Genomic DNA, 15,325 nt, shown 5'->3' on the forward strand with positions numbered 1-15,325 from the left:
TCGAAGGATAGGCGACTTTGATTCTTTCAGATTTGTTAAAACTTTTGTTAGAGCTAAATATTATTTGCTTTCTTTGTCAATTCAGTTACTGATTTATCTTGTTATTTCGCCTTCGTGTTTTATTTCATTATTTGATTGATTGCCTATTCTTGTTAATCCTAATTAATATAATTATCTCGTTGTTGCATAATGTTAATTATACCCTGCACATATTTGGGGATCTATTACTTTGAAATGGTCAGGGAAGGTGCATGTCTAGATGACATGTAGAGGTCACACAAAGACACAGCAGAAAATAACTTTCAACACACAAGTGAAATGTGAAAACATGAGCTTGTGTTTAGGGAAGTGTATACCATAGTACGTAGCTAGGAATTTTTTATCGCTTCTCAATCGACGGCGACAGTAATAACACAACCATTTCCCGTCAAAGATGCGTACATTTAATGTGTTTTTACATATATTTTCTGGCAGATTGCCAGATTGGGTCCAAGCTATAACTACATAAACTGGAAAATGGTAAAGAGTTCAAGTAATTAAACTAATTAAAATAAAAAATTGGGTAAATGTCGCGCCAGCCTCGATGTTTAGAGCTTATTTTTGTACCAATAAACACCTTTAGTCTTGTTGTCACCTTCGGCCTCTTCTTCAACATAAAGACACTCCTTAGCTTCTCTCCACATTGCCTTGTAAAACGGAGTTCCATCATAATGATAGTATTCGCCGAGCACCGGCTTAATGGCTTCTGTGGCTTCCTGAGCATGATAATGAGGGATGGAGGAGATCAAATGGTGTAGCACATGTGTATCTGCTATGTGATGGAACACTTTGTTTAGAATTCCATAATCCCTGTCAACCGTTGCTAGAGCCCCTCTCAACCAATCCCATTCCGATGAATCGTAGTGAGGCAATGAAAGGTGAGTGTGATGCAACAACGTAATCATCACAAGGAAACCATTAACTACGTGTAATGGAGCACCGTACACTAGGAAAACCCATGCAAATCCTTTCACTGCTGCAATCCTATATAGTCCGTAACAGGCTGCAACAAATCCAAGATCGGATAACATGATTTGAGCTCGTTCACGTTCGGAGTAGATAGGACTGTATGGATCAAAGTGGGATGCAAAACGATCATAAGACCTTCCGGCTATGTTTACAATCAAGTACAAAGGCCATCCTAAGGTTAGAGTAAATGCGATGATAAAGACTCGGCCTACTGGATTGTTGAAGTGATGGTAGTATGATCTGATGGTGTTCTTGAACCTAGGAACATGATTTTCATCGCGATCAAGTGAATTGGTGTTGGCATGGTGGCGACGATGACTAATTTTCCAAGAGAAATAAGGAACTAGTAGAAGGGAGTGTAGAATAAAGCCTAAAGTATCGTTTAACAAGTGATAGTCGCTAAAGCCGTGGTGACCGCACTCGTGTGCCACCACCCAAATAGCAAACATAAAACAACCCTGGACATAAACATAGGCAGTCCAGGCAACATAAGAAAGGGGAGCAGGGAGGAGAGAAATGTAATTGGTGGCAATGTAGTAGAGTAAGAAGCAAACAGCAATGTCGAAAACTAGGTACGAAGAAGAACGAATGAGCGAGCGATTAAAGCAATGGGGTGGAATGGCCTTCTTGATATCTGCTATTGTAAATGGTGGTTTCTGATGAGGAACCCGACCAACATTAATGCTCTCTTCATTTTTGTCTTCAACTGACATACGCCCACCCTTACCCATTGTAAATGCTTTTTGTATGTATTAACTCTTATACTACGACTCTATAAAAATTGCTTTGTTGCTTGAAGAGGTTGTAAACTAAATGAAGGTATATATAGGGATTGTATGACTTGTGACACATGTCTATTTTAATCAGTTTGAAGGTGGACTGTCTATACATTTGTAGTCAAATTAGTACTGCCAGAGAATAATTTGAAAATATAGCACGCCATCAAATATATGCAAATGGGAATTAAAACTCAAGTGACACTAGAAAATTCATATGCAGTACCAGTATATCATTGACTGGCGGGCGCTTCTCTTGTAAAGTAACATGTTATCAAGTACACAATCTTTTTAGATTGTACAAGTAAATTTTAGATTTTGATCCCGTCAAATTATTTGTTTACTCCTAATAAAATAGAAATTAGTGCTGATTCATTACATGTAATCTATCTTAATTATTTGCTACAGCTGTTCTTTCTCCCAAAAGGATCTGAAAGTTGACGATCGATCTTCCAAAGATATGAAATGCCAGTCGAGAGAATCGGGAGAGATTTGCAAGGAGATTACAATTCGTTTTCAAAAATGCCCATTATAATTATATGTGTAATTGATTGCTATTCAAAGTATAACCTATTTTACTAACCACTGAACATACGTAATTATAAAAGGAGGCGTTTTGTTCGTGGTTGATTAGCCCGATTAATGAGAATCGGAAACTCAAAATCAACATTGGTATTTGAATTACTAATTTTGATATATGAAATGTGGAATCTCATTCCCTCGAGTTGGTTAAATTACATCTCCCACCTTAAGATTCATATTTACCTCATTCTCGTATCATTTATTCTCATTCCGATTCCGCACAACAATCGAAACGCCCCCAAAGAGTATCTCAAGGAGACTCTCTAAACAAGTTTTTAACTGAAAAAAATGGAGCTCCAATAACTCCCGGTGGCTTTTAAAAACTTTAAGAGCCTATTCTCTCAGCTCTATTTTAAGAGTTACCTCTTAACTCATTTCTACTAATAAAATATTCACTAATATATGTATCGGTTCATATATTTGTTATAGTGAGATTTGAGATATGAAATATGACTATTATATTAGTTAGGGCGCAAAATAAAGAGCGTTGGAGTTAACACGAAAATCAACTTACTAACTTACGAGGAATCATATTATTTATTTTATATCTAGGAGTCTAACTGGGAGTCTCTTAGAGATGCATCAGGCAAGTTATTACCCCAGAACCAATAGAAAGAGATGTTCACAAATCTTTTGCTCACTTCTGCATAGAGTAAAAATCGAAGAAATTATGTTTATATACAAGATTAAGACACTCTTAAGACTAAAAAAAATAAGAAATGTGAAATTTGTAGCCGCCAAGAAAGACGAGAAATACAAGGAGCAGACCATGAGGACTGGACCGGGCCTCATGAAATGATGGTAATTTGACCATAACACATGCACGAAGCCTGCATTACTGACTGGCGGGCGCTAACTCTTGGACTTGTACATATTCTCTTTCCCCACACTTAGATTTGTCATGTTCAATCATCAATGTTAACAGCCATGCAGATCAACTATATTAGTCTCTCCACTGTCTTAAGTGCTGTAATCTGTTTTCTTAAACAACCTCTACGCCTAATGACTAATCCTCTTCACGTTTTCACTGCAATGAAATCTTATTTAAACTCTGATAATAAGACTCATGAGTCACCTCTCATCAATGCTTTTACGTTTCCAAAACAGTTGGTCCAAGCAGGCCACAAAATATGGAATCGTAAGTTTACGTAACATTGAAGTCCCGGGAGGGCTGTGAAGAACTATAGAATGCGGATCCCAGTTCCAAGAAAAAGGAACAGCATAGACTCCAGTTCTTCATTTACAGCACTGCTAATATTCAAGTTAATTTCGAAAGTTTAAATCACTCCATAAGGTCTAAATTCAATAAAGGCAAACAAGTTTAAGACTTAAGATGCAAGTTGACTTGACAACATGACCAGATTTTCCACACACCAGATTCACATAATACACAAGTCTTGAGCTGCTTTAGCAAGTACAAGTACCAACATGCAAAATAGGTAGGGATAGAGTTTCCCTTCAACATGTGTTTCGCAGTTTCACTCGTCTATTTAATATTTCCCAACTTCAACATGTCTTTCACAGTTCCACTCATCTACTTTGCCTAGGTGATATATCAGCAGACCGAGATCTAGATCCAGAAGGTGATCTTATTGCACGTCCAGGAGATAACTTCCAATGGGTTCCAGCTCCATCAGACTCATAAGCAGGTCTACTGAAATAGCATAGAAAAAGATTTTTAATAAATTAAAAGACAATACAACTCAATTAAAAAACTTTTAAAATACCATATAACAACAATTAACCAGAAATCCCTTCATGTGCTCCACACCTATATAATCCAAAGTCTGTAGAGCACGACCTAAATATTACAACTACATACTGGTAAGGACAACAAGTGCAGGTTACAAGGGCATCATCCGTACCAAATGAACTGGAAAAACAAGAAAAGATAAGTTTCCACAACCTCTACAATTATATGCAAGCACTTCACTCTGCATGGCTATGGTACACACATATCTTAGAAACTAGGAAGCAGCTCTAGAACTAAGATCTTAACATGAAAGTTGGGGCTCCTAAAATTTCAAATTTAAAAAAAAAATGATTCATCTCAAGGTTCACATAATTTAACTTAAAGGGTATGCATCATGTTGACAAAAACAGTACACATGTTTAATGCATGTAAGCTAATTCAGCATATAATGCAGAGATGATTCCACTTACTCAGCATAATCCTTGGCATTTCGATCTGCTGCATCTTTTCGGCTGCTTGGAGAATATGACCTACGGGCATGACGAGCATCTTCTTCTGGTGGAGGATCCCTTGGTGATCTAGGGTCCTTCCTTCTTTCAGAAGAATGGGAGTAGTCATTCCTCCGTCTTGGGGCAGGGGAATAGGATCTGAAATCAGCAAGGAAAACCATTTTTACTTATTTAAGCACATCACAAGGGAACTACATTTCCAAATCATAAACTATTACCTTGAGCGACGACGACTTCTAGAGCCAGAAGGATAACGCGGGGAACGTGAACGCGAGCGAGAACGGGAACGACCTGTAGAGGAGTGCATTATGAAGACATGATACAAGCATATAACATACACTATGGTAAAACCCAAAGATTTTAAATCAAAAGAATCAGCTGCTTCAACTAAACGCCGCGAACTTTAAATCTATCCGTCAAATTCCAGTTATATTCCTAGGGTAAAGATACATGTGTTTTAATGAAGGACATGCAAGAAATCTCATATATTAACAAAATAAGCCGAAAATCGATGGATCAGTGATACAATTACATAATTATTACTTGGAACACTGTAAACAACTAACCATAATAGGATGATCTCTGCCCTTCATAACCTGAGGGTCCTCTACTGAATAAAAAATTAAAAAAATATAAATTTTAGAATACTATAGAAACAACAATGTCAAAATGTATAATTTGAATCCACTAAACTGAAAGAAAGATTATTACCCTGTCCTAGTTCTACGGCGCATATCATCAGGCCTTTTTCTAGTCTCAGCAGCAACAACCACGGATATTTCCCTCCCAGCAAATAATTGCCCGTTCATACGATACTGAGCCTCTGCTGCTTCGTAGGGATCCAGAAACTGTACAAATGCAAACCCACGAGGCTCCCTGCATACACAGATACAAAGAATTAGGGGGCCACTTTTATTATTAGAAATTATGACCATCTTTACAAGAAAACAGATCCAGGTTAACTAATGAATTTCTTGGCAATTGTCATGTCATGAGATACCTTCTTCTTTTAAATATTAGAAGTATCAGCTCTAGAGCACCTCAACAATGAAGCACATAGACGCTGCTAAAATACAAATGGCTGACCTTTTTTCTACAGGCAACATCAAAAGATGCAAATTGCAAAGGACTTGAAATTCTTCACACGCTTGTAAATATTTGAAGCACTTGAAATCAACATTGTCCCAAACTTATAAATTCTCCATAACTTGTCTTCAGTTGGGCAACAATCAATCTTCTCCCTCACAAAACTTCTATTGGTTTGTATATTTATATGTTATTTTCTTCCCAAACGCATATTCTTCACTTGAAAGAATACTTTACCAGCCTTGGAGAACAATAATCTTAAACAATAATATAACAGTACGCCTTCATCAAATGTGGGGCTTGGACTTGTTTATAACTTCAAACCAATACCCCCTGGCAAACCAGTTCAAAACATAACTTACTAAGAAAAAGAAAAACCTCATAGATTGTTAAAAACCAGACCCATAAGTTGCCTGTATCTAAATATTCGATAACCAAAACATCAAGTTCAAGTTGAATCTAAACCATGTTACAGCTTGATGCACACAGGCTGCAAAACCTTATTTGACAAGTGACAGCTTTTATACATAATTAACAGTGACCAAGATAATACTGATACATGGCCTTTATTCTCGATGTCATACATCTAGTGCAGCAATCCCGACAGAATAAATAACAATCAATCATAAATGAGGCAAATATGGCAAAGACAAGTGTACAGGAATCAACAAATTCTAAACACATGTGATCAATACAGATTTTTATAAGTTTAATCTTTTCAAAAACTAAAATACAAAATAGTAATGGAGGTGCCTAATCAGATAGAAAAGCAAGAACACAGCTTCAGTTACTCAGCCTGTCAGCCAACAAGCTCACGTGCCTTGCAAGTTAGAACAATTTAGGACAGTTACTGGATATATCAACTTATTTTATTATTTGCTGAGGTAGCAATGGATACGTGGAACCCCAATAAAATATCAAAAGTGTACCCTGTATAGTAGTCCTTGGGAAGATATACATCTCTAACTACTCCATATCTTTCAAATGGAACTCGAAGTTCCTCTGGCCTGCAAACGAGAGAAACATGAATGTAACTGTGTTACTAGATTACACCACGACAATATCAGCAACATAAGAGGTAAGATCATCCTCCAACCAAGGAAATCAGCACGGAATAGAAACTCTGTAGGTAAATGTCAAGGCAAAATCATGCATAACCAAATTCACCTGCAATCCCGAGGAATATTGCGCACTAAGAGGCTACCATTGTTCTGCTCCTGATTCCTTCCACGCTCCCCATCATAACCCCTTCTTGGAGGGCTTCTTGGGCGGCCTCCGTATCCCCTCCTAGGAGGAGAGCTGTAACGTGGTGGACTATACCTTCGCATGACGAATCTTGACAACAGAACCACCATTCAATCAGAGAGCAATATACTTACACAGATATATTATATATGTATACAAACAAGAGAAGAATTCAAAAATAGATAATGAAATTGAACGATCATAATTAAAGTAACTTGACTAACTACAAACATCAGTACCCTAGCAAGAAATTTCTAAATAATTTGTAATGGGCTTTAGAGAATTTAATAATGGCCAGAAGGAAAACTCTTCATCAAAAAGTATGTGCCTGTACGTGGCGTAATTAGCACATTTTAGTCATCATTCATCTTAAAAATATCTTTAAAATTGTTCGCCTCAATTACAATCAAATTATCTGGAGTTCGACCATGATAACATTCAGTGTGTGGAAATAATTTCTGATGTACTGAAGGCCTAGGTAATAGGGATTACGATATTGAGTCACTTCCCAGGATAATCTCATCAAAAAAAATTGTAGAGAGAAACAATACTCATGTATATGAAAGCTGATTAGAAATGAAGATCACATCTCCTCATATAAGACTTCACCGTAACTTAGATAGCAATCGTAATAACTAGTATTAACTACCTAGATTCGTAATCTGTAGGTAACTACTACAATAATACCTATATTACACCATATTCCTAACAAACACAAATTAACATTTAATTACAGAACAGTTAGAAATAACTAATAGTCTTCCTTTTCTAGAAAATTCGGGTTATCTATTTGTTAAATCATAAATGGTCAACTGGATGTGCTAGATGAAACAGTGTTTCTAACTAGCACTAGATATCTGTGTGTTTGCCAAAATATAAAGAAGACACCTATGAAAACAAGGTTTCGTCTGTGTAAGTCTCCAAAAATATACAAGTAAGAAAACCAATAAAATGATAATACGCAAATCATCAAAAAGTTCACTGAGACCGGACCCACTTCCAAACAGTCCTTTGAATCTAAAACAGGTATTACGCCCACAATGTGTTCTTGAGTTATTAGATGAATAACAGAGCAGAAAAAAATTATAAGTTAAAAAGTAAAAAAATTGTATGATTTTCTTATCTATGTTCCCGAGTTCTTTAATGAGAAGAAAAGAAAGCGGAGATATGCTAAATGATCAACACATTTATTATACTAACTTGTTTCTCTCTCCCAACCTTCCCGGTTTTGGAAAATTTTGTTGCCGGGAGAAATAGAGTCAAATTTTACCTACTTCTTTCCTTGAAATAAACGAGGGACAAAGAGAGAAAGAAAATAGCCACATTCTCAGGAACACAGCCTCGATAATCATTAAACATAATCAAAAAAACACACTACGTCATGTACAAGTTATTATAGGAAAATTGACTACAATCTAAGGTAATCACTCAACCCAGAGAATAAATGGGCTGCAGTGCGCACTAAAAAAATCTTATAATGCATTTGACACCAAAAGATCTTTCATTTTTTCTTTATTGCAATGTCGTCAAACAGCATAATATGTTGAAAACTTCTAATTAGTTTGCACAGAGATGAAAGCATGTGGCAAGAACAGGTTTGAATTTCAACCTGTCTTAAAATTTCATTTTAAAGAAAGTATGTAACTATGCTGTTTTCCTCGTCAGTTACTAGTCAAAATACCACAATACACCACAAATTCCTAAACTTAAATAAAAAAGTAATAAAAAAAGGAAAATTAGAATATATCCATTTTCGTGCTATTTGATGACACCTGACCAAAAACTGAGAACCCGAGAACTTACCAGATTAAATAGAAAACAAAAGTGAACAAATCTAAGTATCTACTATGCCAAAAATTGATAAAACATAAAAAAGAACTTTTTTTTTTTTGAAACAATAAAAAAGAACTATTTAAAAGCGGTTTTCGTTAAATTTACTATAGATGTGAGTTTACTGAGAGTTGCATAGGGAGACATGTAGTCTTACCGTATAACCTAAACCATTCAAACTCCACCAACACTAATCTTGATTCTTTTCATTTCTTCATATGTTATCAAATAATAAACTTAAGTTAATGCAAATAATGTGCCTAGAACTACCCATTAACACATAAACGATTCTGATTCAAGAAAACTATCACAAAAATAAGAAATGCCCAGATTTAAAACACATTACGACATATAAAATTCAACACATCACAACATATCAAATTCTACAAATCAAGGGCTAATTAACATTTTACCCTTTATCACTAATACAAAAAATGCACATATTAGGACATATCGAATTCGACAAATCAAGGGAAAATTAACAATACCACCCTCTATACTAGTACAAAAACTGCTAAATCTTGCTACAACCACAAAACCCTAAATTAAAAACACTACAATCCCAGATAATTTATCCTTCATTAATATCTTATAATTTATTTTAATAATATCTAATTAAAACTATCAAACTCTATTACTGGTAAATGAACTTGCTACATAAACCCTAAATTAAATACATAAAAAATAAACAATTATAATTCACAGATTTGAAACAGAACTGAAAAAGAGACAAATTGAAGAACATATGTATATATACACATGTATATATATATATGATATGGGTTTTACCTGTAAGTTGAGAGTTGAAAGTTGAGAGACTTGTTGACAGATCTGAATTGCAGCAGTTTAAGATGTTTGTCGAAATAGGTTATAAATACGGACAGGTTCGGGTTGGGTAAAACAGGGTCTTGTTGAGTTCACGCGTGTAATTTTTGCTGCTTGATTACAAAAATACCATTCATAGATTGAAGTTTTTATAAAAAAACGAATTTTTTTAATTATTTTTGCAAAAATAAGTTTTTATTTTAATTTGGAAAAATATGATTTTTTTTATTTTTTTTACATAAATACAATTTTGCAGCTTGATACAAAAATAACCTCGAATGTAGTAAAAAATAATTTTCATTTAGAAATAAACATAAAAAATTATGTTTGACGTGTATCTGGACCCTTATGACATAAAACTTAAATCTATCATCATTAGTTGTTATTATTAAGTGAGAACATCAATTATGATCACGATCTTTTGACATAAGACTTATATCAATCATTATTAGTTGTTATTATTAAATGAGGACATCAATTATGACCACGATCGGATTAAGTGACAAGGTCAACATAAGGTCAACTGTCAAGGGCATTATAGTAATTAGGTGTATGAGATTCAGGGTACCATGGTCATTTCATATAATAAGTTTGTCAGAGAGTTTGTTATAGAAGAGAGAGAGAGCATCTCAGTTATATTAGCTTGAACATTCTGATTTCCAGATTAAGATGATGTAATTGTAATTTCTTGAGATGTTTACAATGTTGAAATGTTCAATTGCTTTGCATTTATTTATGATATCAGAGCAGTAATTGATTGATTCAATCATTGTATTATCGTCTTGAAGGAAGATTACGAGTTGTTTGATAATCATCTTGCGATTATTTTGCTGATATTTGTTGTTTAAATCAAGCTTTCAAGCTCACAATAATGGCGTCTAACAGTCTTTTTTCATTTGCAGATATGCAAAATCCTTTATTTCTTCATCCGAGTGACGGACCTACATTAATTAGTGTCTCGAAGCTCCAAGGTGCAGGAGATTATAGAACATAGAAGTGATCCATCGAGATTCAATTATCTTCGAAGAGGAAGCTAGGATTTGTGAAAGGAACAGAAGTGCGAAGTGCAACTGATAATACTGAAGCAGGTCAGTGGGATACATGTAACAATATGGTAATTTCTTGGATTCATAACAACATTTCTGATTCAATTAAGGAGTGTATATTGTTTGTTAATTCTGTTGCTAAGATCTGGAAATCACTTGAACAACGATTCCAAGTTATTAATGGATCACGTAAATACAAGCTTAATCGAGAGATTTTTAGTCTAAAACATAATGGATCATCTCTAGTTGAATATTATACAACTATTAGTACAATATGGGAAGAATTAGAGGATATGAACGTATATCCTGTGATTCGTACCATGAGTGGAGATATTCAGGTGATTCTAAAGGCTTTGGATGTGCAGAAGCAAGAAGCTAAACTGTTTCAATTTTTGAATGGATTAGACGAGAATTATAACTCACAGAGAAGTCAAATTTTAATGATGAGTCTGTTACCTAGTGTAAAGGTAATGTGTTCTGTGATTCAACAAGAAGAATCATAGAGAGAAACTATGAAGTCATCTGATTTGCTTGCAATGTTTAGTAGAATGAGTGATAGGAATACAGATCGGGATCGAGGTTTTGTATATGTCTGTTCAAAGTGTGGAGGCAAAGGTCACACAAAAGATAATTGTTGGAAGATAATTGGTTCTAGGTGTCATAGTAAGTTCAAGAGAGGAGTAAATAAAAAAAGATCATATGCGGATAAAGGCCAAAATACTAATAAAAGTCAGAGTTATAGTAGGATGGCTAATTCAGCTGCTTTGAATAGTCAAGAAAGTGGTAAAGTTGAGGAGGAAAATATCATGTTAACTGCTAAGAAATTGGAACAGTTATTAAGGATATTGCCTTCTACATCTAAGAGAAATGAAATTGACAATACAGACCTTGATAGTCCATTTCTGGTATGGTGATGTGTGCTAATGCACAAATTGATAAAAATTTACAATGAATGAATTATAAACTCTGGTGCTACAGATCATATGACATCTGATTTTTCAATATTGTCTAATGTCAAGAAAGCACCAGCTGATCTTACAATAAATTGCCTACTGGAAGTACTGCTATGATTTCACATATTGGAGATGTGTTTTTGGGTAATGGTCTGAATTATTGGGAGTTCTGTATGTTCCAAAGTTTCATCACAAGCTGATTTCAATTCACAAGCTGGCACATGATAATGTGTGTCATGTGATGTTCCATCCTGACAAATGTTTGGTTGTTCACAAGGTGAATCAGACAGTGCTGAGAACTGGATATATAAAGAATGGTATGTATTATATGACTGGAGTGCTTGTTTCTACAAACATGTGCAATCATACTGCTATGTCAGAGGAAAATTCTAAAATTTTGCTACTAAGTTTGTTTATGAGAATGAGTATGAAACATAGCATAACAGATTGGGACATGCTCCACGGGATAAAATAATGCAGATTCAGTCAATCAAGTCAAGGGTTCAGAAAGTTTTGCCACGTGTTTGTATCACATGTCCAATGGCCAGAGTCACAAAACAACCATTCTCTCTAAGTACTTCACATGATGACAAACCATTTGATTTGGTACATACAGATGTCTTGGGGACTTACAGAGTTTTAACAAGGGGCAAATACATGTATTTTCTGAAATTGGTTGATGATAACTCTAGGATGATTTGGGTTTATCTGTTGTAACATAAGTCTGAGTTCTTTTCCACAATGCAAGCATTTTACAATTATGCAGTTACTCATTTTAAAGGATACATTAAGACAATAAGAACTGATAATGTATTGGAATTTTAAGATGGTAAGTGTTTGAGGTTTTATGCTGATAGAGGTATAGTACATCAGACTTCATGTCCATATAAACCACAACAGAATGCCAGAGTTGAACACAGGCATAGATATATCCTTGAAATATCTAGAGCACTGAAGTTTCAGTCAGAATTAGATATTACATACTGGGGAGACTGTGTTGACATCAGTTCATATCATAAATAGACTGTCGTCTTCAGTATTAAAGAACAAGTCTCCATATGAGATTATGTATAATAAATATCATGATTATATAGAATTCAAAACATTTGGTTGTTTGGCGTTTTCTTCAAATCCTGTTGTTCATTCAGACAAATTTAAAGGAAGAGGTATTCCTTGTATATTTCTGGGTTATCCACCTACACAAAAAGATACAGGTTGCTTGACATTTTTAAAAGAAACAGTGTTTCCTTATAATAAACAATCAACGATGAATGTTCTATCTCCAGTACCTGTTGATTTGAAGACTTCGACATCTGGTTTTGATTATGAATTTGAGCTTTTACCTGATATTGCTGAAACTTCCGACAGTGTTGAATCCAACAGTCAAGATCATTTAGATGATGGCAGTCAAACACATTGGGAAGCTGTTACATAATTAGGAACTGATGTTACACAATTAGGAACTGATGATCACAGTCAGGAACTGATGATGGATGTTACACAATCAGGAATTGATAGTCACGGACAGGAACCTTGGAGATCAACAAGAATCAGGAGACCACTTGTTTGGCTGCATACATATGCTTCCAGCTTAACAATGGCTGATGTGCCTCAAGTTCAGAATCTGGTGGAACAAGAAATTCCATCTGTTTTTTCTAACTTTCTCACATCTGTGACTACAACTGTTGATCCAACATCTTTTAAACAAGTTGTTAAGTACTCTCATTAGATTGATGCTACGAATTATGAGTTAGAGGCTCTAGAAATAAATGGTACCTAGTTGATAACTCCATTACCTCATGATAAATATGCAGTTGGCTGTAAATGGTTGTATAAGACAAAATACAAGCCTGATGGCAGTATTGAGATTGGTTCTTATGGGCTGCAAACAGATTCTTGGAGTTGATTATAAAGAGACATTTGCACTAGTAGCCAAGATGTCCATTGTTAGAACATTGTTAGTTGTTACATCAATACAAAATTGGCATATTGTGCAAGTGGATGTAACAAATGCATTTCTTCATGGTCATCATTACGAAGAAGTGTACATGGAAATGCCTCAAGGTTACACTAAATGTGGAAGCAAGATTCATTGTGAGTCTAAAATTGATAAAATTTGCACTGGTTCCACAATATTGGTCTACAAATTGGTCAAGAGTTTGTATGGCTTAAATCAAGATCTTAGATGTTGGTTTAGCAAGTTGTCCACTACACTAAAGGCTTATAATTTTGTTCAATCTAGAGCATATTACAGTTTGTTTACCCAAGGTTTCAGGAGGAAATATTGTGTTAATTTTGATATATGTGGATGACTTACTGATTTCTAGTGATTCCTTGACTGATATTGTATACTTAAATCAACGCTTTCTCAGAATTTTCATATGAAAGATTTATAAGAAGTCAAGTATTTTCTGGGATTAGAGATAAATAGGTCGGTTGATGGTTTCTTTGTTTCACAGAAGAAATATGTGCTTGATTTACTCAAAGAGTATCATGACTAGCGTTGCTCCTAACAAGTTATCTATGGAGTCTCACTTGAAATTCATACCTGAATAGAGAGTATTGCTTCTAAATGCTCAACCATATGTATAGTTGTTAGGTAAGTTGATCTATTTGACTGTCACTAGACCTGACATTGTGTATCCAATACATATTCTTGCTCAATACATGCACAAACCTACAACTGATCACATGCAAGCTGCAAAACGGCTCTTGAAGTACATAGTTGGAAATCCAGGGTAAGGCCTATTATTGGCCATAAAATCAGCAGCACAATTGACTGCTTATTGTGACTTAGATTGGGCCAGTTGTGTTTTTTCCAGAAGATCAACATCAGGATAATGTGTTATGTTGGGTGCTTCTCCGGTGAGCTGGAAAACTAAAAAACAGTCTGTGGTAGCAAGGTCGAGTGCAGAGGCTAAATACAGGTCTATGTCCTTTGCTAGTCGCGAGGTTACATGGCTTGCTGCTTTGCTGAAGGATATGGGGTTGTCAGATTTGCCTCATACTATTCTTAATTGTGATAATCAAACGGCCTTAACCATTGCAGCTAATCATGTTCTTCATGAAAGAACAAAATATGTTGAAATTGATTGTCATTACATAAGGGATAAAGTGGTTGCTGGAGATATTGTGACACAACATGTTCCATCTTATGCACAGATTGCAGACATATTCACAAAGCAATTGTCAGCAAAACAGCATCAATACCTCATATCCAAGCTTAGTGTTTCCTCTGGTACCACTGCAAGCTTGGGGGGAGTATTGAGTGACAAGGTCAACTGTCAAGGGCATTATAGTAATTAGGTGTATAAGATTCAGGGTACTATGGTCATTTCATGTAATAAGTTTGTTAGAGAGTTTGTTATAGAATGAGAGAGAGCATCTCAGTCATATTAGCTTGAACATTCTGATTTTCAGTTTAAGATGATGTAATTGTAATTTCTTGAGATGTTTATAATGTTGAAATATTCAATTGCTTTGCATTTATTTTGACCTTCCCTTTAAATTTAGATATTTTAAACGAAATTTTGAGATGAAACCCTTTTAAGGTTGTGACGTAAAAATTTATACATATTCATGTCAATACTAATTATACACAAAATTAAATAAAATGCTTTTAATGTTCGAAAATACATCTTAATGGATGCAAAAAATATGTATACAAACTTATGTTATGTACTACACATATGTAACTTTTTTTGTGCCCATTATTGATATTGATATAGTGTTCTAAATGCTCACCTTAAATTATGGCCTGCATATCACACCC

The 15,325-nt window shown here is 34.9% G+C and overlaps 3 protein-coding genes across 5 annotated transcripts; 1 reads left to right on the forward strand and 2 right to left on the reverse strand.

The window, feature by feature from the left end:
* Positions 1-265: 265 nt before the first annotated feature.
* LOC141692434 (delta(12)-fatty-acid desaturase FAD2-like) lies at positions 266-1,797 on the reverse strand. The gene has a single exon (XM_074497275.1). The coding sequence runs from the start codon at positions 1,737-1,739 to the stop codon at positions 588-590; it is 1,152 nt and encodes a 383-aa protein (XP_074353376.1). The 5' UTR covers positions 1,740-1,797; the 3' UTR covers positions 266-587.
* Positions 1,798-3,633: 1,836 nt separating this feature from the next.
* LOC141690291 (serine/arginine-rich SC35-like splicing factor SCL30) lies at positions 3,634-9,655 on the reverse strand. Of its 3 annotated transcripts, none has more exons than XM_074495006.1 (8): positions 9,519-9,655; positions 6,822-6,989; positions 6,584-6,661; positions 5,280-5,444; positions 5,135-5,175; positions 4,787-4,859; positions 4,530-4,706; positions 3,634-4,020 (listed from the first exon to the last, which is right to left on the reverse strand). In XM_074495006.1, exons 2-8 carry the CDS (start codon positions 6,980-6,982, stop codon positions 3,897-3,899), a joined length of 819 nt encoding a protein of 272 aa, XP_074351107.1. In that variant the 5' UTR covers positions 6,983-6,989; positions 9,519-9,655; the 3' UTR covers positions 3,634-3,896. The 3 variants fall into 3 exon arrangements, with proteins under 3 accessions (XP_074351107.1, XP_074351106.1, XP_074351105.1); XM_074495005.1 differs by having other exon boundaries at positions 3,634-4,017; positions 5,135-5,178; XM_074495004.1 differs by having other exon boundaries at positions 5,135-5,178.
* Positions 9,656-10,665: 1,010 nt separating this feature from the next.
* On the forward strand, positions 10,666-11,103 carry LOC141691257 (uncharacterized). The gene has a single exon (XM_074495994.1). The coding sequence runs from the start codon at positions 10,666-10,668 to the stop codon at positions 11,101-11,103; it is 438 nt and encodes a 145-aa protein (XP_074352095.1).
* The last annotated feature ends 4,222 nt before the right edge of the window (positions 11,104-15,325 follow it).

The sequence above is a fragment of the Apium graveolens genome, chromosome 10 (assembly GCF_009905375.1).
Source record: "Apium graveolens cultivar Ventura chromosome 10, ASM990537v1, whole genome shotgun sequence".
Taxonomy (NCBI): Eukaryota; Viridiplantae; Streptophyta; class Magnoliopsida; order Apiales; family Apiaceae; genus Apium; species Apium graveolens.

Coding starts and splice junctions, on each gene's coding strand:
- LOC141692434 (XM_074497275.1), bottom strand. CDS start 1,739: ATGGGTAAGGGTGGGCGTATGTCAGTTGAAGACAAAAATGAAGAGAGC.
- LOC141690291 (XM_074495004.1), bottom strand. CDS start 6,982: ATGCGAAGGTATAGTCCACCACGTTACAGCTCTCCTCCTAGGAGGGGA. Junction 5,179..5,279: donor CGCCGTAGAACTAGGACAGG/GTAATAATCTTT, acceptor TTTTTTATTCAG/TAGAGGACCCTCAGGTTATG. Junction 4,860..5,134: donor GCAGAGATCATCCTATTATG/GTTAGTTGTTTA, acceptor ACTCCTCTACAG/GTCGTTCCCGTTCTCGCTCG.
- LOC141691257 (XM_074495994.1), top strand. CDS start 10,666: ATGGTAATTTCTTGGATTCATAACAACATTTCTGATTCAATTAAGGAG.